At 47.0% G+C, this 26,923-nt stretch overlaps 1 protein-coding gene across 1 annotated transcript in view; it reads right to left on the bottom strand.

Moving 5' to 3' along the window:
• ADAMTS13 (ADAM metallopeptidase with thrombospondin type 1 motif 13) overlaps positions 1-26,923 on the bottom strand; it is a 64,436-nt gene that overhangs the window by 24,463 nt on the left and 13,050 nt on the right. The window contains exons 9-21 of the mRNA XM_060250652.1: positions 25,862-26,008; positions 22,727-22,861; positions 22,379-22,532; positions 20,556-20,660; positions 19,225-19,376; positions 12,251-12,314; positions 11,115-11,241; positions 9,607-9,755; positions 8,417-8,537; positions 7,759-7,839; positions 7,333-7,514; positions 6,067-6,202; positions 3,371-3,500 (exon numbers count right to left, since the gene is read on the bottom strand). Coding sequence (XP_060106635.1) covers positions 3,371-3,500; positions 6,067-6,202; positions 7,333-7,514; positions 7,759-7,839; positions 8,417-8,537; positions 9,607-9,755; positions 11,115-11,241; positions 12,251-12,314; positions 19,225-19,376; positions 20,556-20,660; positions 22,379-22,532; positions 22,727-22,861; positions 25,862-26,008 — 1,683 coding nt within the window. The remainder of the gene's footprint in view (positions 1-3,370; positions 3,501-6,066; positions 6,203-7,332; positions 7,515-7,758; positions 7,840-8,416; positions 8,538-9,606; positions 9,756-11,114; positions 11,242-12,250; positions 12,315-19,224; positions 19,377-20,555; positions 20,661-22,378; positions 22,533-22,726; positions 22,862-25,861; positions 26,009-26,923) is intronic.

Below are 26,923 nucleotides of genomic sequence, written 5' to 3'. Positions count from 1 at the left end.
ATTAAGCTGTGCTATCCAATTTTAATTATTGTTTGCATAGTATATTATTTCACAGCCTCTTCACATTTTGCCACACCTGGAGGCTGGCATCCCTAGGTTACCCTGAAGATAAGCTAGATTGCTCCAAGCCCAAGGGCTTTATGACAAACATGTGCAATGACCCAGTAGCTTAGTGGCTCAGTGCCTGAAAACCAATAGCATTTATTTTTTAAAAGCTGAGGTTCTCTGACCACAGAACTCCCAGAGTTCATTATCATTATGTGGCATCATCACAGTGATTCATCCTCCTTTGCATATTGGGATAATGCCTGGGATGGAGAAAGTAAAGAAAGAAGTACTTCTCTCCCTTTCTCAAAATACAAGAACTCGTGGGCATTCGATGAAGTTGCTGAGCAGTCAGGTTAAAATGGATAAAAGGAAGTACTTCTTCACCCAAGGGTTGATTAACATGTGGAATTCACTGCCACAGGAGGTGGTGGCGGCCACAAGCATAGCCACCTTCAAGAGGGGGTTAGATAAAAATATGGAGCAGAGGTCCATCAGTGGCTATTAGCCACAGTGTGTGTGTGTGTGTGTGTGTATATAAATTTTTTTTGGCCACTGTGTGACACAGAGTGTTGGACTGGATGGGCCATTGGCCTGATCCAACATGGCTTCTCTTATGTTCTTATGTGACATAGAGTGTTGGACTGGAGGGGCCACTGGCCTGATCCAACATGGCTTCTCTTATGTTCTTATGTGACACAGAGTGTTGGACTGGAGGGGCCATTGACCTGATCCAACATGGCTTCTCTTATGTTCTTATGTGACACAGAGTGTTGGATTGGATGGGCCATTGGCCTGATCCAACATCGCTTCTCTTATGTTCTTATGTGACACAGAGTGTTGGACTGGATGGGCCATTGGCCTGATCCAACATGGCTTCTCTTATGTTCTTATGTGACACAGAGTGTTGGACTGGATGGGCCATTGGCCTGATCCAACATGGCTTCTCTTATGTTCTTATGTGACACAGAGTGTTGGACTGGATGGGTCATTGTGTAAGGAAAGCCCCCTACTTTTCATACATATGGACATCGTGATCACCAGTATGGTTGCCAGGGTGCCTGGAGTTTTGACTCACACACATCTGCTCTAAGAAGTGGACTTTGCCCACTGTTTCTAAGGCTTATGTGGATACTATAAGCCTCAGCTTTGCAGCAGCATTCTACATCTGGATGGGTGTTAGCCAGAACTACAGACGTGCTTCCAGCTACTCCTTGTGTGCTCAGTCTTGGCCGCTGCAGTGGAAGAAGCCACGCCACCATGAACTGTACAAGCAAACAGTTTCCAGCCTGTCTCCATGAACCAAAGGCTAACACCACCAGAATCCATCTTGTTTTCCTGACTTCATATCCAACCGCTGCTTCAACTTTTGCATAAGGCAATCAAGCTTATCCAGGCATGGATCCTGCCAGACCACTCAAGCCTTTGTCTAACGAAACCCAGGACAAAGACTGGTGCCAGGAAGAAGATAGAAAAAGAGGAAGACCATCTTCTACCTGAGCCAAGTCTGTTGTCTAATCCGGGTGATACCTAGATCAATATTTGATTCTCTATTGTCACCTTTTTAGATAAGCCCATCTAATCTTAAATGTCTCCCACCCAGTAATCACTTCTATTCTTCCCAACTGTCACTTTGGAGCCTGCCCTACGGCCTGTTTCAATCTGAAAGTTCTTTCAGGTACACAGGACCCAGGCAAGTTCATTGGTCAAGAGCAGGTACCCAATTGGGTGCCACCAAGGAACTTTCTATTGGCTCTGCAATAGTCCACCCCTCCTGGTCATTGCAGAGCCTCCCCATTCTCCTCCCTCCTCCCTCCCAGCCCCTGAGGGTCTAAGGTAGTCTATTTAACCTCTGACCCAACTCCACTCATGTGTGCATCTAGCAGTACCCCAGTTCCACTGTCTAGATCCATCCCCAATTCTGGCCACAGTTTTGGGTCCATTTCCCCCGTCCTCTTTTGTCACCATTGGAGCCTTCCTCGAAGACTACGATAGGTAATATTACCCTGTGTGTCTACCCTTATATGTTCCCCTATCCATCTATCTATATTTCCTAGGACTGTGTGTGTGTATGATTGTATGTGTATTTTTATCTTGTATGGAAGACTATACTTTTCTTAATAAATTATAATTGGTTTTACTAAATTAGAGTCCCATTATTTAAGCATCACTCTCCGGTTGGTTAATCTTGTATACATAGGTGAAAAGATTCCGAGTGAGCCAGGTGCCCACCTGACTAATTCCCCAACCTCGTTTGGAGGGCATTTAGGCTTACAATTGGCCTGATCCAACATGGCTTCTCTTATGTTCTTTTGTGACACAGAGTGTTGAACTGGATGGGCCATTGGCCTGATCTAACATGGCTTCTCTTATGTTCTTATGTGTGATGCTGCAAAAGCCCTCTCTACCAACACCTCCACCCCCCGCCCCCGTAGTTTGGAGGGCACAGGAAATGCCCCTGACAGCTACTCACAGTTGTGCAGGAAGTGAGCTGTGAAGCAGGGGATAGCCAGCAGAGGTTTCCTTAAACCTGACCTCTCACAGAGCCACTGCTATCCTGGGTTGTGAAGATCAGGTGTTCTGTGGATTCACCTCACTATCAAATGTCTGAAAAACTGGTGCGTCATGACAACAAATTTGGCCTAAGATCCCCTGACTATCTAATTTTAGAGGAGGGCTACTGTAGAAGCACTAGATTCGAATTCAGTGGCACATTAGAGAATAACAGGATTTGGGGGGGGTATTAGTTTTCGAGAGTCAAACCCCCTTCATCAGATACTTTTAATAACCCCTTTAATGTGCAAGTTCTCAGAAAAGTAAGATGGCCCTTTTCCCCCCTTCCCCTGCCAAAGAACAGTGCAAGATGTCTCCAAGGAATGCGATGTTTATCCACGTCTTTCTGACTAAGTGGTTCCTGGATTAGACAAGATGAGCAAAAATGGCAGAGAGGCAGATATGTATTCAAGTTGCTCGCACATTTCAGGATTCCAAATGCAGATCAACATAAAAAAAAAAGCAAGTTTGGCAATAACAGCTGCAAGCTCAGGTGAGGTGACGCAGTCAAGAGATTCCAGTTCATACAATGGGAACCAACAATGACACCCTAAGCAGTGTTATGCCACTCAAAGTCTATTGATTCTGATGGACTTTTAAGTGTGTCACTCTGGTTAGGACTGCTGGAATTTATAGTCTGGAATTTTCAGAATTGCCAAAGAGATGCAAAATAGGGATGGGGTTTCTGAAGGGAAAGAAGAGTCCCCTGAACTCCTCTTCCAAGATCCCATCTTTCTCGAAAACAGGACTAGCAGAAAGAGCCTTTACTCACTGAGGCGGGCAGGGTGCCAAGGAACAAGGCTCCTGCTTGGCGGGTGGGCGGGGTTTTTTGAGACAATGCAGATCACTGGTCATTTCGCCTCTTGTCTGATCAAAGCAGGAGTGATGGACTTGCAGAATCCCTGGGAAAGGAGTCACCAAGAGAAGATCAAATGTCCCATTGCTGAGATTCCCAAGGAGACAAAGAGAGTTTGGAAAGAAACCACAACAGTCAAATGTCAGGGCTGCATCTGTATACTACAACCACCATATCTGGTGCAAGCAGACCTTCTCCTCTTCCTAGTTGTGCTATGGGAACAATTTCTAGAAGAATGCAAGAAAGCGGCAGTTATTAGCACCTATTGGCTAGCGCCTACAGGCACTTCCCTGTAGGCGCTAGTCAACAAGACACTTCCCCATTCCCCAAAACACTTTTGCAACTGCCTTAAAAAGGCCATTGATTTTTAAAATAGAAGGAAGATGACCATAGATTTATACCACGCCCTTCTCTCTGAATCAGTCTCAGTGTGGCTTACAATCTTCTTTGTCTTCTTCCCCCACAACAGACACCCTGTGAGGTAGGTGGGGCAGAGAGAGTTCTCCCAGAAGCTGCCCTTTCAAGGACAGAGCTATGGCTGACCCAAGGTCATTCCAGCAGCTGCAAGTGGAGGAGTGGGAAATCAAACCCAGTTCTCTCAGATAAGAGTCTGCGCACTTAACCATACAACACAAAAGAGGCATAATTATACATGGTAGTAGTTAACAACAAAAAGGGCAAGATGTCCCATGATAAATTGGTGAAGGAGGCTGGTCAAGCATTCAGTTTCATCCAATATATGCTCACCATACAAACTGTGAAGCTGAGATGAAGACAGGTGCCTACAGCAGGATGAACTTCCTGGGATGTCTCCTTACATATTGGGGTGGATCCTGCCCCCATCCCTCCACACCACAGAGTAAAGTTTGTTTGTTTAAATATTTACACCCTGTTTCCTCTTAGGCTCAAGTCTGAAGGCCTCTTCCCACTGAAAGAGCCTTCCATGGGACGAAGAGCTACTAAATGTTGTCATCAGGTGATTCAGCATACCTGGCCGTGAAGGGGGGGGCACTACGCCTTTGTGAATGGGATGGCTCTCTTTGTCTAGCCTGGGAGCTTCTCTCTGACTCCTCCTTCTCTTCCTATGCCTTCTGTGTTCTCTCTCACACACCTTGTGTTCCTGCAAGGAGCAGGATGCATCTGTAGGTCTGTCCAGTAGGAGCCCATCTTCCTAGGACACACATGCTGGTCACGTACCAGGGAATAGTATTCTTTGGCGAGAGCCAGCATGGTGTGGTGGTTAAGAGTGTTAGACTAGTGTCTGGGAGATTCCAATCCCCACTCATGCCATGGAAATTGGTTGCAGATATGCCAAAAATATTGTGCAGAAAACAACTCTTAAATAGTTTGTACAAATTAAGTATATTATGAAAAGCATACAAAAGTTGTCATTCATTCAAAACATTAAAGCCAAACAAAAGTCTCAAATGTTGTTATATGTTTTGTCAATATTGCTTTTTTGTAGAGGCTGTTTTTACCGGTCACGTCTGTTGTTTACAGTTGGCTTATGAGGAAGCTGCAGGAGCAGCGGAACGCAATTAAAACCGGTGATTGCGTGAAGGCGAGAATTTTTCCTTCAGAAGCCAACAAGCAACGGAGGGACTCCTGTGGAACTGTACTGTTGAGACATAGTACTCTCTTTGTGAAATTAAGAGACTGTGAGGGGTCCTCCCTGAAATATTGTATTTGAGACTTTTGTTTGGCTTTAATGTTTTGAATGTATGATAACTTTTGTATGCTTTTCATAATATACTTAATTTGTACAAACTATTTAAGAGTTGTTTTCTGCACAATATTTTTGGCATATCTCCATTCTGTATATTGTGCTGCCATTGTCTTTTTCATGGAAATTGGTTGGGCAAGTCCAGTGCTCTCAGACACTCTCAGCCTCACCCACCTCACAGAGTTGTGAGGATAAAAAGGAGGAGACAGGGATGATGAAATAAATGAATGAAATAAAATAAAACAGATCAGACTCTTCTTTCTCCTTTCAACAACATGGTTGTGAACTGAATCTACCTGCCTAGTTTGCCTAGTGGGCGAGCCGGCCTTGACTAAATGCAACACCCGCTTCAATGACTGTGCACCTCTGCTATAGTAACTAACACATATCCATCAATCCTCAATTTGGGGGGAAGTTCCTTAGACTGGGGAAGGCTACTTGGAGGAGGGAAGGTTCCCCTCCATGATGTCTCCCTCCCTCTCAGTGAATCAGTTCCCAGCCTGTTTATCTGTTGTGCTCACAACTGAGGCAAGGCAAGGTGGGGGCCTCAGGCAGTGGGTGAGGGGGCAGCCTCCTCTGCCTCCACTCCCCCCTTCCCCCAGCACCAGACGCTCCTCCCTCCCTCAATCCCCAGTATGTCTGAGGGGAAGTGAGGGGGTCACCTGCTTTTGCTCCTGCATGATGCCCCAGGGAGGGTTGCAGCCATTGGGGGGGGGGGCATCCTCAGGTGGTGTTCTTTGCTGAGCCACTGCTGACAATATGAATCCTGTGGACTTCCGGGGATCTTGTACAACCCTCACAAAACTACAGCTCCCAGGATTCCTTTGAAAGCTGTATTTTCCCTGCATGTAATCCCCCCTTTCCTGGGGCAATAGACATGGCACCTTACCTTCCCCACAGCTCACAGAGCAGGGCCTGGGCTGGGAAACCCACATGAATTCCTGTTTTTCATGGGGTTGAAAGTAGCTGAAGACGATGTCTGGGCTGGTGATGTTCCCATATTCCTTCCCGTATCTCCTATAAACCTGGAGGGAGAAGAAGCCCGAAAGAAGCTCTTCCAGATGATTCAGGGACAGGTGGGGGTAATAGTTGCTTTGGTGTCGCCCGATAATTAACCTTCCAGCAAGAGGTCCTGTGTATTCGGCAAGTGGGACCCCTGACTGGATAGCTCAAGTTAGCTGATCTCATCAGATCTCGGAAGCTCAGCAGGGTCAGCCCTGGCTAGTGTTTGGATGGGAGACCACCAAGGAAGGCCAGGGTCACTCTGCAGAGCCAGGCAGCCCTCCTTGAACATCTCTTGTCTTGAAAACCCTGCAGGGCAGCTGCCACTCGAAGGCAAAAAAAAATGTAGGATCCTATTACATAATTTTTGCATTGCTTCATGAGTCATGTTAATACTTATGCTATGCTTTGGTTTTGTCTCTTAGATTCCTGGCTGGTTCCAGACTTCTCCAATCCTAATGTCCTATTTTGTTGATTTGTTGACTCGCTCTGTGTAACCCACTATATAATGTTTATTCCGGCCCTAAGAAACAAGGCCAGCCTGGATTCTGGCCTGGAGAAGCAGGAACGTGTTTGCATAGCCCTAACTGATGTCACAACCACCAATTTGAGCAGACTTCGGAGGCTGGTGGAAGACAGGAGGGCCTGGCGTGACTTTGTCCATGGGGTCGCAAAGAGTCGGACTTGACTGTGCGACTGAACAGCAACAACAACACCTCCAAAGTATGACCGGGGAAGGCAATGGCAAGCCACCCCGTAAAAAGTTTGCCAAGAAAACATCATGATCTGACGTCACCCCATGGGTTGGCAATGACTCAGTGCTTGCACAGGGGACTACCTTTACCTTTTACCTCCAGTTATCTAACCTCTCCTCTGAAGGAAGATATATTGTAACTTGTTTTTACTAATACTGGATTTTATCCTTTTTATAGCTCAGATTTTGTTTTCATTTTCTCATCAATTGCTATTGTTGTGAACTGTTATTACTGCTGGCTTCTGCCATAATAAATGTTTGGATTGGAAGGAGGAGCCGATCACTGGCCCAGTCAAGCCAGCTTTGCCCATCTGATGTTTCCTGGGCTGATTCTGCCTACTTCGAGATCTCTGCTCAGCATGGCCTCCACCTGGGAGGCCTCACCCCTCTCTCTGTTACCTGGATCTCTACATCGTCCTGCAGTGGTCCATCCATGCGAAATTCCTCCAAGGCAGGCAGGTTGTCCTCTGTAAGAAAGACCTTGTATTCTAGCCGGTTGTCCTCCAGGACAGAGGGGTACGTGACATTCAAAGAAATACTGCCGGAGCCAGCCACCACATACCGCCTGTGGATCTTCACAGCTAGAATCAAACAAGGGTCATGTCTCATCATTCCTCTGTCTATGGAACTTGCTGGGAATAAAAGAATGTTAGTGCAGAACTTAGTGCAACTGGCTGGGAAAAGCTGCCTGACATGAGATCTGCCACTCCCAGTCACTTTCTTTTCTTAGAGGGAGGATCTGCTATACGAGCCCCATTGCACTGAATGGTAGCAGTGCATGAGCACCAATTCCCTGATGAGCCTGCCCTCCACCGCTGCACTTACCCAGGTGAGTGAAGAGCGGTTTCCGGTTGATCACATGGACTGTGGTAGTGTTACGAGAAAGCACCAGGAAGGTAACATATTCTGGGAAGGGGAAAATAGAGAGGAGATATGGTCACATTCATACCATGAAGATGTGGGAAGAGAAAAGCAGAGACTGAAGAAGACTTTGTTACTGTGCCAGTACCCAGCTTGCTGGGGGGAAAGCGTAGATGACTGGGGAAGGCAATGGCAAACCACCCCAGGAAAAGTCTGAAAATGTTGTGAGAGCAACGTCACCCCAGAGTCGGAAACGGCTGGTGCTTGCACAGGGGACTGTTCACACAACACAAACCAAGGGGTTTGAGTCAACTGTTTCCCCTTGCTGTTATCACTCTGCCAAAGGATCTCCACTTCAAAATATCATGCATCTGGTCATGTCTGAAACAGGGGTGGAATGCCACCCAATTCTGCTGCCGCCCCCTTTTGACTCACAGTTTCCGCCTCTTTTCCTACTTGGCCTTTGTGTAACCCACCCCTGCCACTTGGTTTTTCTTTTTTGCTCCATCTAATTCCATATAAAGGGTGTCAAAAAGGCAAAGAGTGCTGATAAGAGAGGCATTTCCACAAGAAGCCGAACAGGAGATGATGGAAGACAAGAGAAGGGGGACCTCTAGGATACCTCTGGCTGCCCCTCCAGTGTAGGAGCCCTTCACGCCGAAACAAGTAGAGTTGCCTCCACCGCACACCCTGCAGGCGTCCATCTTCTTCCCAGAATCCATCTTGCCATCACACCCAAAAGCCTGAACCAACACAAAGAACAACTGGCTTAAAGTGCTCCTGGGACTGACAGGGCCTTATGACGGGACACAGCAAGGAAACAATGCCCAGTTGCAGCACAAACACCACACTGCAAAGTCTCCTCTTCCAACCCAGTCCCCAACATGGAGCCTGGAGGCACCAGAGCATCTACCACCACCTTTCCTGACATCCACCAATTATTTCCAGAGAGTGGGCAGGGCCAGGTGGGCCTTTTGCCCAGCAAGATTTTTGACTGGCCATGGGATTGGTTGCCCAGATTTTTTAAAACAGGGCTTTGGCAGCTGCTGCCATCACAGCACAAGGCTCTTCACGGTACAGCTGAATTGTAAGTTGTGGCAGCCATTTTGTGGTTGGCTCTGCCTCCTGCAGCACCTATTCCATGTCCACCACATTGTATTCAGAATCCCAAGGTGACCGCAGGCGGAAACCCTTGTTAGGGACTCCCTAGTTTTAACACCAACCAGTAGAAGAAGAACAAGACATTGGATTTATATCCCGCCCTCCACTCCGAAGAGTCTCAGAGCGGCTCACAATCTCCTTTACCTTCCTCCCCCACAACAGACACCCTGTGAGGTGGGTGGGGTTGAGAGGACTCTCACAGCAGCTGCCCTTTCAAGGACAACCTCTGCCAGGGCTATGGCTGACCCAAGGCAAGTAGAGGAGTGGGGAATCAAACCCGGTTCTCCCAGATAAGAGTCCTCGCACTTAACCACTACACCAAACTGGCTCTCACTCACTCAGTAAGTGAAAAGTTCCCTGGGGAAGTGTGTGTATGGGGGGGGGGGGGGGAGAGACTGCACAGAGAAGTCACACCAGTGCCAGCCCCTCTATCATTCCCATTCCATGCAAGAGGTGTGACTTGGAAGATTTATCATGGAATTCACACCAAGCCCTTCTTTCCCCCTTCCCTTCCCCTGGTTTCCTCATCACAGAATCTGAAGAAGTGAGCTCAGACTCCAGCTCAGGCCAATGCTGGAATCAACATTTCAAGTCTGAGAGGGGCCACCAGAGTCCTCTCATGTCTTGCCTCTGAAAGGCCGTCTCCCTTACCATGCAGGCGCCTGCTGCACACAGCCTGAGCACCTCTCCATCTCCCCAGGCGCTCCGCCCACACCTCGTCCCATCGATGAACTGCTCCCCTCGACTCGTCATGAAGTTCTTCCCACGGGCCCTGCACACATGTTTGCACAGCAGATCTCCTGAGGGGAGAGGAGGCGAATGTGAAGGGCAGGGTCGCTAGAGCAGGAAACACATCCTTCCACATCTTAGGGAAGCCCTCCTGCTTCCACAAGCCACCAGTGGAACACCCACTGCAGATGGCCTTGCTGGGACAGACGAACAGCCTGCCTGACCTCCATGTTTTGTACTGAGAATGGCCAGGCAGGGGCACCTGAAAGCACAGAGGCCGGGCACAGGGGAGGGAGCCTTCCCTGCTGATCCCACAGATGCACTGCCTCTGAGCATGGAGGTGCCATCCAGCCATTCGTGGTTAAGAGCTGTCAACACATCCATCCTCCTGCACTGTTGTGTCCAAATCCTATCTGAAGCCACCTGAGCCGCTGGTGCCCTGACCTGGGTGGCTCAGGCCAACCCAATCTAGTTAGATCTCAGAAGCTAAGCAGGGTCAGTCTGGGTTGTTATCTGGACGGGAGACCACCCAGGAAGCCCAGGGTCACCACGCAGAGGCAGGCAATGGCCAGCCACTCTGAACCAATGTTCCTGCTGGTGAGCAAAAATTCTACTTTGTGAGCTATTGCATACATTAGTTTGCACTGGGGCCATTTTTCCTGAGCGAAGAGAAAAATGTGTGAGCTGAAGGCTAGAAAGCTGTGAGCTAGCTCACACTGGTTCAGCTTAGAGGGAACACTGCTCTGAATGTCTCTTGCCTTGACCTGGATGGTCCAGGCTAGCCGATGTCAGAACCAAAGAAAGACCAGCTCTGGTTAGTCCTTGGAGGGGAGAACCCCCAGGAAGCCCAGGGTCACTATGCAGAGGCACGCCATGGCAACCACCTCTGCTCCTCTCTTGCCTTGGAAACCCTACAGGGCCGCTGTGAATTAGCTGTGACTTGGCAGCACTCTCCACCACCACCAAGCCATTGGCATGGACCACTTTGTGGCAAACTGAATGACGTGTTGTGTCAAGGATCCTGTATGGAACAGCCCATAATTCTCCCTGCTCCGTGGGCTGGTAAGCAGAAGGGCCAGCAAGTTCCATCTGGGAGCCTTAAAGGAGCAGAATGGCCTTAATGGGGTATCCTTTGTCTTTAAAATACAGGAATACAGGAATGCCAGTCTTAGCAGCAATGCCGGGCTGGAATCCTAGCATTCACCCAAACTCAAAGGCTTGCCTCTCCTTCCCCTCGATCTCTCACTGTCCTGCCCTTCCTGGCATGGCTTCCTGAGCTTTTGAAATAATGCCTGCAAGGTTAGAGGGGCAGGGCCCTATCTTTTGGCAAAGCCTCATGTGCACGGAGGACTCTGTGCAAAGAGTTTACACGCATGCACAGTCTAGGGGGGGGGATGCACTCTCTCATTCATGCCACTATCCTGGGTTACCTTTGGCATAATTAGCAGCTGAAATCCACTTGTAAAAAGATGGAAATTCTAGGCTGAGGTAAAGGGGCTTCACATCTGTTGCAGCGCATTGTTCCTCCATGAAATCCAGCTGGGTCGTCCGACAGGGCTACAGAAGGGGCAGACAAGCCAAACCCACACTCAGAATAGCATCTCTTTGAAACCCCCAATCCACACTCAGAATGGCATCTCTTTGAAACCCCCAATCCACACTCAGAATGGCATCTCTTTGAAACCCCCAATCCAGCCCACCAAGCAACGCCCTCTGCTGCTTCCTCCTTCCTGTTTTTGCATTGCAGCTCTTTTGTCCAGTCTTTCTTATTTCCTGTTTCTTAGAGGAGAGAAAAAAAGCCTTCCCTCGATTGGCTGAGGGAGGGAGGAGGGAAAGAGTCAGAGAAAGCCTTCCCTCAATTGGCTGAGGGCTCCTCCCCCTCCTATTCTGGAGAGGGAGGTAGAGGGGAAAAGCCAGAGAGAGAAAGGGGGAAAAGGCATCCTATGGCAGCAGACCAACAGCGTTTTATTCCAGGTACACAGTTTTGTATACCTGCATACTTCTTCTTCTTCTTCAGAGACGGAGAGAAAGAGCCAGAGAGAGCAAGGCAGAGACACCCCCTTTCCATTTTTTACAGATGGTGGGAGGGGGAAAGTGCAGTGCAGCTTGCATTCTTTATTAGTGGTTGAGAACAAGAGTCCGGTAGCACCTTAACAACTAACAAGATTTGGCTATCTGCAGATGGGGACCAATATTGCTATTAGAATATACTAGTGTTACAACACTACAGCATTATAACACTATAGTGATATAGCAACAATCTACTTTTTCTTGAGTCATCAAAATCCCTACAGTGGTGCAGAGAAGGCTGATGGTGGCCACAAGCCAATGTCAAAGGAAAATCTGTAGAATCTTTCCTTGTAATCTTGAGACATTTCCTACAGACTGTGAACTGGAAAGTAAAAACTCAGAAACTTCAGCAGATCTGAACCAGACAGATTCACCAGCTGAAGGAATTCCAGAAGACAATTTACTGCCCATACAAGGGAGGTGCAGTGCTGACAAACTGAAACCCACCTGGACTTTTGAAACAAGGCATGTGGCAGTTGGGAAAAGGTCACCTTACCTGGGTGTTACACATCTCAGCTTGAAAGGCTTCCCCTTCACACGGATGTCCGCCAAAAGCAGGCCTGGAAGGAAAGGACAGAGTGACCCAGACCCTGAGGGCTCTCATGAGGCTGCCATCAGAGCACAAAAGATACCTCCCCACTCCCCAAGCACACCATCTTGGACACCAAACACATGTCAGAGTCCGCACTGTGAGATGAGGTGCAAGAAGGGCAGCAGAGTCACTCAGCCCGTCTCTTTATTTCATTTCATTTTAACATTGAGAAAGCACAGGCTGGTCTCCTGGGGGTGATGTTGCCAAGTCCAATTCAAGAAATATCTGGGGGCTTTGGGGGTGGAGCCAGGAGACTTTGGGGGTGGAACCAGGAGACATTGGAGGCGGAGCCAGGAACAAGGGTGTGACAAGCATAATTGAACTCCAAGGGAGTTCTGGCCATCACATTTAAAGGGGCAGCACACCTTTTTAAATGTCTTCCTTCCATAGGAAATAATGAAGGATGGGGCACCTTCTTTTGGGGTTCATAGAATTGGACCCCCTGGCCCAATCGTTTTGAAACTTGGGGGGTATTTTGGGGAGAGGCACTTAGATGCTATACTGAAAATTTGGTGCCTCTACCTCAAAACACAGCTCCCTCAGAGCCCCTGAAACCTCTAGATCAATTCCCCATTATACCCTATGAGAATCTATCTCCAGATAGGGAATAATGAAGTGCTCAGCAAACGTTTCCCTCCCCCCCATTTCTGGCGACTCTGGCATTTATTTATTTATTTATTTATTTATTTAGTGGACTTATATCCCGCCCTTCTCACCGAAGTGTCTCAGGGCGGCATCTCTACTCACGAGTTGCTGCCAACTTCGTCAAAGTAACACAGACACACCATCCCAAGAGGAAGCCTTTCAATCGGAGACTGAAGCCTCCAAAGGCACATGATCTTCTGGGGGCGGGGCTTCCCCCCGCCGGCCAGCTGACTGGGGGTGGGAAGGAGCCTGGGAAAGTGGAAGAACCCCCACTGGGACCTGGGGATTGACAAGCCTACCTGGGGATGGGGGGCAGAGGACCACCTGCCATGGTCTGGCTTTCAAAGGACCCTGCAAGGCCAACGGAACTGTGACGGCTTCCTCTAAAGAATCCTGGGAACTGAACAAATTTGCCAATCACTAGCAATAAGGCTAAAGTTTTGCAGGGAATGGCATATGTGCTAGGTAACATTAACTCGCAGGTGTGTAAGGGAACAAAAACCTCAGGGTGCATAAAACATAGATTCTAATGTCTCTACACTAATGCACCGAGTATGGGAAACAAGGAGGAGGAACTGGAAGTCCTGATACAGGAAGCAGACCTGATAGGCCTTACTGAAACTTGGGGGGGATCACACTCACAATTGGAATATTAAGACTGAAGGGTACAATTTATTTAAAAGGACAGACAAGTTAGGAAAGGCAGAGATGAAGCATTATATGTGAAGGAGGTATATACTTGTGAGGAAATATGTGAATCTGAGCATGACAGCTCAGTTGAGAGTCTCTGGGTAAAAATAAAAGTAGTAAGAAATAATAGTGATGTTATAATAGGAGTCTGCTATAGACCACCAAGCCAGGCCTTAGATGAGATACTCCTACAATGGACTGCAAAGTTCTCAAAAAGATGGGATACAGTGGTCATGAGAGATTTCAATTACCCGGACATCTCGTGGAAGTCCAACTCTGCTAAAAATGAAAGCTCAAATAAATTCCTGACTTGCCTTGCTGACAACTTCATTTCCCAGAAAGTAGAGAGGGGAACAAGAGGATTGGCTATCTTGGACCTGATTCTCATCAACAGGGAAGAACTGGTTGATGAGGTGAAAGTAATGGGCACCCTGGGGAGTAGTGACCATGTGATTTTGGAATTTATGGTCTTGGGGAAGGGAAAAGCTGTACATACGCAGACATATAGGTTGGACTCCAGGAAAGCAAATTTTGACAAACTTAGAGTGATGCTGGATAAAATCCCATGGTCAGAAATACTTAAGAAGAAGGGAGTTCAAGAGGGCTGGGAGTTTCTTAAAAGTTAAATACTGAAAGCACAATTACAGATGATTCCTATGAGAAGAAAAAATGGAAAAAGCTTAAAGAAGATGAAGTGGCTCCATAAACAGCTCTCTAAAGACTTGAGAAATAAAAAGACTCATTTAGGAAATGGAAGGAGGGCCTTATAATCAAGGGTGAATATAAGCAAATCATCAGTGCTTGTAGAGAAAAAGTTAGGAAAGCTAAAGCTCAGTATGAGCTTAGGCTGACCAAAGATGCTAAAAACAACAAAAGAGGGTTCTTTTCTTATGTTCAGAGTAAGAAAAAGAGCAAGGATATGGTAGGCCCATTGCGAGGGCAAGAAAGTGAAATTATAACAGGTAATGAAGAGAGGGCAGAACTACTCAATTCCTACTTTTCCTCAGTCTTCTCTTGTGAGGGAAATGGTGCTCAACATGGCAAAAACAGAACATATGATAAGAGTAGGAAGTTGCAGCCTAGGATCAGCATGGGGGTAGTACATAAACACCTAGTTTCTTTAAATGAAACTAAGCCTTGGGGCCAGATGAACGGTATCCGAGGGTTCTAAAAGAACCTGTGGATCTAATTTCTGCGCCTCTGTCCATTATTTTTGAGAATTCTTGGAGAACAGGTAGGTTGCCAGAAGACTGGAGGCAGGCAAATGTTGTTATCCCAGAGGTGATACACAAAGACCAGTCCGGATTTATTCCAAAAAGACAATTCAAACAGAATATAAGAATTATTTTAAATATTTTGGAATTTTATCGGGAAAATCCAGATAAACAAATGGCTTGTATCATGCTGGGTGCGGAAAAGGCATTTGATAATGTCAATTGGGAATTTATGATAAAATGTTTAAAAGATATTGGGTGTGGAGAATACTTTGAAAGCCCGGTTAAAGTTATCTATACAAACAAAAAGCTAGAATAAATGTTAACGGGGAACTATCAGAGCTAATAAATATTGAACAAGGTACTAGACAAGGATGTCCTCTTTCCCCTTTATTATTTGTGTTAACATTAGAATATTTAATCGATCCTATTCAGAGAGATCGAGAGATAAAAGGGACCAAAATCAAGGGGAAAAGCTATAAAGTTCAAGCATTTGCTGATGACCTGTTGTTTATATTGGAGGACCCGGTCAACTCAATTGATAATTTGAAAGAAAGGTTAAAACAGTTTGGAGAAGTTGCAGGTTTTAAAGTGAATTATCAGAAAATGAAATTTTTGGCAAAAAACATGACTAAGGAACAAATTGATAAATTAGAGGGAAAATCTGGATTTGGATGTGGGAAAAAAGTTAAATATTTAGGAATTAATTTAAGATCGGATTTGAAAACCTTGAAGAAGGATAATTATGACAAGATGTTGAAAGAGATAAAAATGGACTTAGAGAGATGGCAAGATCTACAATTATCGTTGTTAGGTAGAATCGCAACGATAAAGATGAACATATTACCTAGAATTTTATTTGTGTGCCAAACAATTCCTATTATGATACCAGCAACCCTTTTTAAACAGTTAAATAAAATTGTGGCTAATTTTATATGGCAAAATAAAAGACCCAGAATTAAATTGAAGGTTTTGCAAGATGTTAAGCAAAGAGGGGGATTTGCATTGCCAGAATGGCAAATATATTACAAAGCATGTATTTTGGTGTGGGCAAGAGAGTGGATGGTACTAGAGAATAAAAGACTTTTGATTTTGGAAGGAGCAGATTTATCTAGCGGCTGACATTCCTACATTTGGTATAGACACCCAAGCAAAAATAGTCAATTTCTTAGACATGAAATTAGAAAATCAGTATATAAAATCTGGACAGAAATTAGAATGCAATTCTATAAAGTTACACCAAAGTGGGAATCCCCAGTAGAAGCTTTGGTGCATCCCAATGTATATAGACGGGAAGAAGTAAATACATATGAAACGTTATTAGACAATAAGAATAATTTGAAAATAGAGGAAAATAGGAGTCTAGATTGGTGGACCAAAATGCAAGTCACATCCAGATATAAAAATGATAAGGAACTAGGATTCGGGGGGGAAATGAATGACTTTGATATGATAATTTTTGGAAATAATGAGAAATTGATTTCAAACATTTATAATTTTTTGTTGAGTGAGAAAATGCAAGATGAAACTGTTAAAGATAATATGATAAAATGGATGCAGGACATTGGACATAATATAGACTTGATAGAATGGGAGAAATTATGGAAAGAGAATATAAAAATTACAAAAGCAGTCTCCTATAAAGAAAACATTTAAAAGATGATATATCGATGGTATATCACTCCAGAGAGATTGTCAAAAATGTTCCCGAACATAACAAATAAGTGTTGGAAATGTAAAAAGGTAAAGGACACTTTCTATTACTGTTAGTGGCAATGTGAGAAGGCTAGAAAATATTGGGGTCAGGTAAATAGTTGGATTCAGAAAATATTGAAAATGAATCTTAAGTTTTCACCTGAGTTGTATTTGTTAAATATGTGCCCAAAGTTTGCCAAAATTAACTATGAGATTTTTACTCCATGCTGTAACAGCAGCTAGATTTATATATGCCAGGTACTGGAAAAATCAGGAGATCCTCAATAGGGAGGAATTTCTCAAAAAATTATTGGAGGCTGCAGAAATGGATTTTTTAATTGTTAAATTGAAGGAGGGTAACATGCAGGAATGTAAAGCAACCTGGGAACCATTATATAAATGGATGAAGGTTTTAAGTTGAATTAGGAAATAGATGTTTAGCTAATACAATAAGATAGATAAATGAAGATATTCTCGAATATTAATAAATTTAATGTAAAAATTGTATGTCCTAGAGATTGCTAAAAGATGGAAAATGATGTAAAGAAGCTAATATGTTCCTTATGCTTCAGTGTATAGTGTATGATGTATTTTACAATAAATGGTAATTTTAAAAAAAAAAGGGAAAAAGGAGGACCTGTCAGCTTGATGTCTGTACCTGGAAGAGTTTTACAACAAATTGTCAGGCAGTCAGTTCTGGAACATTTAGAAAAGATGGCTGTGATTACTAAGAGCCAGCATGGGTTTCTCAAGAACAAGTCATGTCAGACTAACCTGATCTTTTTTGAGAAAGTTACTATCTTGTGGATCAGAGGAATACTATTTTATCTTGATTTCAGTAAGTCTTTTGATAAGGTTCCACATACTATTCTTGTTGACAAGTTGGTAAAATGTGGTTTGGATCCTGTTACTGCTAGGAGGATCTTTAACTGGTTGACAGACCGCACTCAAAGAGTGCTTGTGAATTGTTCCTCATCCTCTGGGAGAAGAGTGACAAGTGGAGTGTCTGTTTTGTTCAACATCTTTATGAATGATTTGGATGAAGGAACAGAGGGAATGCTTATTAAATTTGCAGATGATACTAAATTGGGAGGGTCACAAACACAGCAGATTACAGAGACAGGATACAGGATAATCTTGACAGGCTGATAAATGTAAAGTTCTGCATATAAGTAGGAAAAATCCAGTGCATCTTCATAGGATGGGGCAGACATTTCTTGGCAGCAGTGTGTGTGAAATGGATCTAGGCATCTTAGTGGACCACACACTGAACATGAGCCAGCAGTGTGATGTGGTGGCTAAAAATTCAATTTTGGGCCATATTAACAGAAGTATAGTGTCCAGATCACATGAAGTGATCTGTTCTAGTTAGACCTCACCTAGAGTATTTTGTTAAGTTTTGGTCACCACAATTTAAGGAGGATATGGACAAGCTGGAATGTGTCCAGTGGAGGGCAATGAAGATGGCATGAGGTCTGGAGTCCAAGTCCTCGCTTGGTATGTTTAACCTCGAAAGGAGACAATTTGAAAGGTGACATGATCATCATATCAAGTACTTGAAAGGCTGTCATATAGAGGAGGGTGAAAAATTGTTTTCTGTTGCCCCAGAAAGTCAGACCAGAACCTACAGGTTGAAATTAAGAGTTTCTGGCTCAATTTTAGGAAGAACTTCCTGACCGTTAGAGCGGTTCCTCAGTGGAACAGGCTTCCTCGGGAGGTGGTGGGCTCTCCTTCCTTGGAGGTTTTTAAACAGAAGCTGGATGGCCACCTGGCAGCAATGAGGATCCTGTGAATTACTGATCATGAAAAGGAGGGCAGGAAGGGTAGCATCAGGGCTTAACTCTCATGGCCCTTTCTTACATGCCCAGGGAAATGCTGGTTGCCACTTTGAGGTCAGGAAGCAATTTTTCTCCAGGCTAGTTCTGCCAGGGATCCTGGAGGGTCTTTTGCCATCTTCTGGGCATGGAGCAGGGCTCACTGGGGATGTGGGGTGTGGGGAGGCCCATGGTCCTTGCAGCACTGGTAGGCCCACCATCGAGGCTGCCTGGTCCAGCCCCAGCAGCCAGCCTGGCCCCTCTAGCCAGGTCAGAGCAGACCAGCCCCTGAGACTTGACTCAGCTTGCTCCTGGACACCAGCAGCCCTCCAGAGCAGCAGCGCATTGGGAACTGAAGGGGCCAGCCTGCCTCGGCCTGCATTTTTGCGCACTGCATGGGAAGATGCAGGGTTGCCAATCTCTGGGTGAGGCCTGAAGATCACCTAGAACTCCAGCTCATCTCCAGATAACAGAGGTCATTTCCCCTGGAGAAAATGGTTACTTTGGAGGGTGGTCGTATGACGTCGTACCCTGCTGAGCTCCCTTCCCTTCCCTCATCAAACCCCACTCTCTCCAGGTTCCATCACCAAATCTCTAGGAATTTCCAAACCCAGAGTTGGCAGCCCTGGGAAGACAGTGGGCTGCTTGTCATCCAAAGACCCATCCCTGCTGCTGCTGATCCTGCCTGAGAACCCCAAGAAGCTTCCAGGGAAGGTTCCCCAGAGAGAGCCTGGATGCCACTTGTCTCTCAGTTTCGCCTCACTGCCTGCCCCCAACAACAGCAGGCCACCTTGGCCCCCCCGCCCGAGGTCTCCCTCACCTGGGGCTGTTGCACTGCCGTCTTCGGGCCACGACTCCTCCCCCGCAGCTGCGGGAGCAGGCCGTGAAGGACGTCCAGCTGGACCAGTGCCCGTGGACTGCTGTGATGGGACCCAGGTCTCCCAGGGAGCTGCAGCGGCCTTTGAAGCACCACTGGAAGGAGGAGAGTGGAGCTGTCAGCAGCAGTGGCCTCACTGAGGAAGGACAGAGGGATGCAGTGCGTGGCTCCAGCCTAGTCTGCTCGATCCTGGCACCAGCACCACAGTGCAAAAGTGCAGCAAAGAAATATGCTGAATGGGAAGAGTGAGCCGCTTCTGGGGATAACAACAGCAATGACAACATTGCTTTCAAGGGCTGGAACAAAGGTGAGCCTGTTGTTAAGAGTGGCACGGCAAAGACCTCCAGAATAACCAGGTCCTGCCTACTTTCTGAAAACACTTGGTGGGCACCAGGAAAGGTGTTTGGTGGGCACCATGTTGGGCTGTAGAAGTTCGCAAGCAAGCCAGAAGGGCAGATGCCTTCCTGAATTAGACCCTAACATCAAGTGCAGAGATATTCTGTCTCCAAAGTTCCATTTTACTTATTGTAAAAGAAAAAAAAAAGATGTTACTAGACCTCTCTTCAATGAACTGGTACGGGCCTTTGCTGCATATTGTGGCAATGTGGGCCCTGACCTGGATGGCCCAGGCTAGAAGCTAAGCAGATGGGTCGGACCTAGTTAGTCCTCAGATGGGTGAACTCCCAGGAATACCAGGGTCATGATGCAGAGACGGGCAACAGCCAACCACCTCTGCACATCTCCTGCCTTGAAAGCCCCACTGAGGGGTGCTCCTAAGTGCTTTGCACCACCTCTACTAAGGCAATGAACTGAGCAGAGCTTTGCTTGAAAGGGGCTCTTATGGGGTGGCGTTGGCCAGCTGATTGTAACACTGAAGGCTGCAATGGGAGGTCCTGGCACCCAGATGGTCTTACATGAAGCCTGAATGATTTCCTTCCAGCACAGGGACAAGGCCTGAACAAGAAGGAAGCGTTTCCTTCTTCATGTTCCTTCCAGCCTCCTACATTCAGCCAGTCCTCCAATTACTTCTGCAGACTCTTTTCCTGTTCCTCAAAGGGGCTGCAGCTCTCACCTGGCTACCAGCCTCTGCTTCCCTGTGATGATGCCCAGTCCAGCCACCTGGTCTCATTCTTTGCTTTCGACCTGAGCTGAGTCCTTGTCAAGGCCTGATCCTGCTGCACTGCACTGGCATTTACAGAAGCGCAGCTCTACCAGTTGCGCTGCTAGCTGCAACCACTGCACCCTTCTGTATCCTTAGCAGAGGGCCACTGTACCTTGTTGACCCCACATTCAGTTCCATCCAGGAGGGGGACAAGAAGCCGCGTACAGCTAGCCAGGTCGGCTGCATTTGTGTGACAAGACAGAACACCACACAGATCCTGGAGGGAGAAGGGGAGAGAAACAGGGGAAATGCCAGTGCTCTTGAATGGAGTAGACTCCCTTTCTGTTACACAGAGTCTGTTCAGGCCGCACAGTACGGTTGCCAAACTCCAGGTAGAAAGCAAGAAACTGCACTGAACCATCAACCAAGTACTAATAACAAACGTATCTGTACTGTCCAAAAAGGTGCAAATATATTCTGTATTATACAGAATCATAAGTGGCCTGTGGTCAAAGACCAAATATAGAACACGAGAGACAGTAAGTGTACATATACAATGCTCCAAACGATGAGAATCTCTTCCCCTGAAAAGTTCAACATCAATATTCAATTATGCAATCTCAGTTAAAGTTTCTAAGTTGTGGGAGTCAGCTCCCACAGAGAATTCAGCAATGATTCTCAGATGCACAGTAGCAAATCAAATGCGCCATGACCACGTGTGCTTGCTCATACTTCCTCACAAAGGCAGGAAGGATTTCAATAACTGACAGTGCTGCAGCAGGGTTCTTCTTCTTCATGACAAAAATTTGCCAAACGTCTCCAGGCAAATCAAAAGGTCTCCCTAGTAAGGCGGTGTCAGACCTTGTAACTTACACTGAAATGTATTCTGAACCAGTCTTACTCCTTGCCTTAACTAACTCCATTTTGTATGCCTTTACTAACCCTGAGAGCAAAGATCTGCATTTCAAACACTGTTGTAACTGTTACTAACCACAAGTGAGAAATTCCTTATTTAGTACTAGCAAATGTAGCAGGCCTTTGAAGATGGTATGCCTCAAGGTAACCAGCAGGGTTCCTTCCCTGGGAAAGAGATAAGCAGATATGGGAACGGGCGACTGTCTTTCAGAGTGTGAGAATGACTTTATTGTTTATCCTTTGATATATCCTACAAAATAGTATGCCTAGCCTTGGAATGTATCAAACTCAACTTGCATCTTTACCAGACTACTAGTTCTCAAATAAATGGATTAATTTTGCAACAAAGAATGGTCCGTTTTCACTTTGAAGTTCCAAGTCTGACAGGCGGTGCATTCTTCATGGTTGGAAGCGTTTAAGTACTGACTGGATACCTATTTGTTGGGGATATTATACCTGGCTTGGGGTTGGACTAGATGACCCAGGTGATCCTGTTCAACTCTGAGATTAAATAAATTTCTCTCCTGGAAGTTATCATATACCTCATGCTGGATTTGCAGGGCTCTTGCTGTTCTCTTACACAGCAGGTAAGGAAGTGGAGGGGGAGGCCGGAAAAACCTGCAGCAGCTGCCTTTGCCCACTTTGCCCTCCAGATTGCCATTTGGTCCCCAGACAGTGGGAAGGGGGCTTCAAGCAAGCCTCTCCCACACACCACTCCCCCAGCCATAGCACTAATCTACACTGCAGGGGTGTTGTAAATATTATACTGTCAGTTTATGTGGAGGACTCAAACTATTCTAAAGTGCCACCACAGAGATGTGACTTTCAGAGGGCAGCCATGTTGATCTGCTGTCAAAGAGCTGGATTCAAGTCCAGGAGCACTTAAGAGATTCAGGGCTTGAGCTTCCGAGAGTCGAAGTTTCCTTCGTCAGACACAAGTAGGAATGGAGACTCATGATATCCCACTCTGAAAGCGGGAGGGATGCTGCCAAGAAAGGATGCAGAAGTACAATGCAAAATGTAGTCACTCTGAGTTGAGCGGACCCCAGAAATCTCTTTGAGTGGCCCGGATGCACCTACCGTGTCATGCCTGGCAAAAGTGCAGGCAGCGGCTGGGCTGCCAAAGGCCACCTTGCACTGCTCGTCCACCCCGTAATACAGGCCGGGCTGCCCTCCTGGGATGCTGCTGCCCTTGAGGGCCGGCAGGTCGTCCATGCAGTCTGCTTCACCTGCCCTGGGGAGAAACCACAAGAGAGGCAACGGGGAGGGGGGATTTGGGAGGGGCAGCATAACCACAACGGGTGTATTAGGGTGTGTGGGTCCCGCCATTCCCAGTATGGGGCTGCTGCTACATCCTGAGGCAGGAAGTCCCACACTTTCTTCTCAGCTGTGCAGAAACCCAAACAGACCAAACACCGGCCCTTTTACCTGACAAAGGCAAGGAGCTGCTCTCTGCTACACACAGACCACGCTAGGTCCACGCTGTTGAGAGCTCCCTCCGAGCCCATAATGTGTCCACTCCTGGAGCACTGGTTCCCCTCTCCATCATGCCGGATCCCAAAGCTGCAAGCAACATGAAAGAGGAACAGAAGAGGAAACAGGAAGGGGTATTTTTATGTGGCCTTTAAAAAAACCCCTCAATGTACGAAGAATTCCTGGATAGGCCAGCTTAGCCTGGGCTCTACGCAGTAGGAAAAAAATTAGAGGGAACACTAGAAACCACCAAGGAAGACTGTGGTTGCTACTTGGAAGGAGGCAATGAAAACCACCTCTGCTCCTCTCTTGCCTGGCACACCCACAGATGAGTCAGTTGCCACTCAGAGAAGCACAGGCCATCTAGTCCAACCCCCTGCTCAGTGCAGGATCAGCCTAATGTTCAACCAGCCGCTGCTTCAAGACTGCTCACCACCTCCCTTGGTAGCTGATTCCGACTGCTGAACAACTCTTACTGTGAAAAAGTTTTTCCTAATATCCCACTGGTACCTTCCCGTCCTTAATTTAAACCCATTATTACGAGTCCTCTCTGCCGTTAACAGGAACGGCTTCCTGCCCTCCTCTAAAGGACAGCCCTTCAAATTCTTCAAGAGAGCAATCATGTCCCCCCCACACCTCCTCTTCTCCAGACTGAACCTTCCCAAGTCCCTCAGCTGAACACTTGAGGGCATGTTCTTCCTGCCAGGAAGAGTGGACCCAGACTGGGGAGGAGACAAATTTAGTGGCTCCCTAGGAGCCCAAGGAAGGGGTTATGCCACTCCAGAGGCTTAAAGAATCTGCTTTATGAAATCTGCTTCAATAAAAGAACAGGGATGGGGAGAAAGACTAAGCAACCAGAAAACACCAGATATCTCCCCTGTTCAATGGAAACAATATACTAAATAACACAAATACATGAAAAATACACTTACGACAAAAAAGTCAAAATGTAACACACACAACGTTGCCAACGAATACAATGGTCAAAATACACAGACCAAACCACAAAGTTCCAATACAATTCCAGGCTTCCAAGGAATATGTAAAGAATATTCAACACTCAAGAGCAGTATAAATATGAATTCTCCAAATGTACATAAAGTAGGTTCTCAACAGAATTTCAATCATTATACTTCCCGTTTCGATAAATATCAAGAGATGCACATATAAACAACGAAAGCCTTTACTCTGAGGTTCTCAAAATTATGCATATATATATTTTAATGCTGCCTTATCTCTGGAGCCTCACAGCCTCTGCAGCATTCATGACACAGTGGTATATTTTTTCTCTGGGCTAGAAGCCACAAATAATGGCCACAGAGTGGCTTCAGTAATACAGTTCAGTGCTGTGGTGGCAGCTGGTGCCAAAGCAATGCTTTTAAAAATCTGCACAGCCAATCAAATCTTCTATGGCCAATCAGAAGCCTTGCTGGGCAAAAGCCCCACCCGGCTCTGCCCACTTCCTGAAAGCTCTTTGTGGGCACCAGGACTGCCAGGGCGCCCCTGAGCACCACCCTGGGGACCCCTCATCTATGAAGAAGAAGAAGACTGCAGACTTATACCCGCCCTTCTCTCTGAATCAGAGACTCAGAGCGGCTCACAATCTCCTACATCTTCTCCCCCCATAACAGACACCCTGTGAGGTGGGTGGGGCTGAGAGGGCTCTCACAGCAGCTGCCCTTTCAAGGACAACCTCTGCCAGAGCTACGGCTGACCCAAGGCCATTTCAGCTGCTGCAAGCGGAGGAGTGGGGAATCAAGCCTGGTTCTCCCAGATAAGAGTCCGTGCACTTAACCACTACACTGAAATTTTGGAAACCCGGGATGAATGCATTCTTTGTATAACTGGAATCAGGAATCCACCCTGATAGATGGCATCCTGATAAGACCTTGGGGCCATTCAATCTGATGTCCTTCTTCCATGACCCTGAGGCATTGTTTTTAAACAGAGGCTAGATGGCCATCTGACAGCAATGAGAATCCTGTGAATTTTTCCTGCATTGTGCAGGGGGTTGGACTAAATGACCCTGGGGGTCCCTTCCAACTCTAGGATTCTATGATGATCCAGATGAAGTCTATGCCCCGTGCATTCTTGCTGCAGCATGTATTTCACATTTTTGTACAAGTCAAGAATATAATATTGGGAAGGGCCAATGGCAGGACTGGCTGCTTGAATTCCAAGCTCCCGCTTCCCCCAATAGAATCCAAGTGTCTTCTTCTGACTTCATTAATGGCTCTTGCTGACATTTACTAGGGCTAAAAAGTTAAATGGCTGTTTTTAAGCTTTTAAGCCGCCTCGTTTTTTAGCAAGTAGCAAGTGGAGACCAGCACAGAGCAAATAATAGGAAAAACACCAATAATCCAAATCCTGACAAAATTCAGTCATAAAGCAAAAATATGTTCAGGGCCAGTTCCAGTTTTTGGGGGTTCCTGGGGCAGAGAGTTCCCTCCCCACCCACTCACCCATGGGTCTGTCTCCCCAGCTGCTGCCATATCGCTCCTCCCCCTGCCCACACCCACAGCCATCTGCACTGCCCACAGCACTTTCCCGGATGACACTGGGCTGCGTGTACACCTGGGAGCATGGGGGTGGGTGGGCGGAGCACTCACAAGGCAGCAGGCAGAAGAAAGGCCTGTGAGGGGAGGGGAGTCAGCAGCAGGCCGCAGGCCCTGGCAGCTGGACCCCCCCCCCCTCAGGCCCTGAACTAGGGTTGCCAGGCTGTGTTGGAAAATACCTGGAGACTTTGGGGGTGGATCCGGGAGAGGGTGGGGTTTGGTGAGGGGAGGGGCCTCAGCATGGTCCAATACCATAGAGTCCATCCCCCAGAGCAGCCATTTTCTCCAGGGGAGCTGATCTCTGCCAGCTGGAGATCAGTTGTAAAAGTGGGAGGTCTCCAGGCCCTACCTGGAGGCTGGCAACCTACCCTGAGCGCATTAGTTGCACTCTGGATACGTGAAAGCTGCCTGTGGCGAGGGAGCTCCCTGCACACTCGGGTAGTTTTCCTTGCTTCCTTCAGGCTTCAGAGAGATGGACTACCATTTATTTAAGCAGTTCATTAGCCCCTCCTGGGCAAGCAAAGCCTCCCCTGACCTGTGCCCGATCTCATGGGCCATGGTGGCTCCCAGGTCAAACCCTGTGTCCTCAGTGATGATGCAGTTCCAGAGGGTGGAGCAGGCCCCGCCCAGCTGGGTGACGCCCCGCACTTGGTTGTCCCCATCCGGTAACTCCAGGTCAAACCTAAGAGAAAGAGACCCAGAGGAAGAGTGCTGAGCCAGCGGAGAGAGAGACTCACTACGTGGGCACATCTTGTGGCGGATTTTCCAAGCAGCGAGCCCATAAGCTTGGCTTCTAATTCTGTGCCCACCTTATGCACCACTGTTTTCCCCTCCAGTGTATTTATTCTGCAGCTACAATTTTAAAAACACACTTTTCTAAATTGAGGAGAATGTCACTTGTGATGTCGGAGTGGGGGTATTATCAATCTGTGTGCAGGGGAAGAAGCACAAGAGGAATACAATTGGTTTGTATACCCCGCTTTTCTCTACTTTCAGGAGTCTCAAAGTGGCTTCCAATCTCCTTCCCCTCCTCTCCCCACAACAGGCACCTTGCAGGGCCGGTGGGGCAAAGAGAGAGAGCTGTGATAGGCCCAAGGTCACCCAGCAGGCTCCAGCAGAGGAGCCAGACCGATTTCCCACTCACCTTACGCGGCTCTCATGTTCCATTTCTCAGCACGGCTTCCTTCCGATTTCACACTATCTGCCCTGGGGCTGCAGCAAGTGTTGGCATTTTTGCACAGCAAACAGAAACTGGTTTTTAGCAGTTTCTGTTTGCTGCGCGAAAACACCGACGCTGCGGCCATGGGGCAGATAGTGTGAAACTGGAAGGAAGCCCCACTGAGAAGATGAACGTGAGAGTGGCATAAGATGAGTGGGAAATTGGTCCCACTTTGGTGTAGTGGTTAAGTGACTCTGATTAGGGAAAACCAGGTTTGATTCCCCGCTCTTCAAAATACAGCTGCTGGGTGATTTTGGGTCAGTCCCAGTTCTCTCAGAGTTGTTCTCTCAAGAGCAGCTCTCTCAGCCCCACCTACCCCAAAGGGTGTCTTTCTTCTTCTTCAATGGGGAATCAGATTAGAGGCCACTGCTCTTAACC

This window comes from Heteronotia binoei, chromosome 12 (assembly GCF_032191835.1).
Source record: "Heteronotia binoei isolate CCM8104 ecotype False Entrance Well chromosome 12, APGP_CSIRO_Hbin_v1, whole genome shotgun sequence".
NCBI classification, from domain to species: Eukaryota; Metazoa; Chordata; class Lepidosauria; order Squamata; family Gekkonidae; genus Heteronotia; species Heteronotia binoei.
Note: the sequence above shows the minus strand (reverse complement) of the source record. Positions and strands in the feature narration are given on the sequence as shown.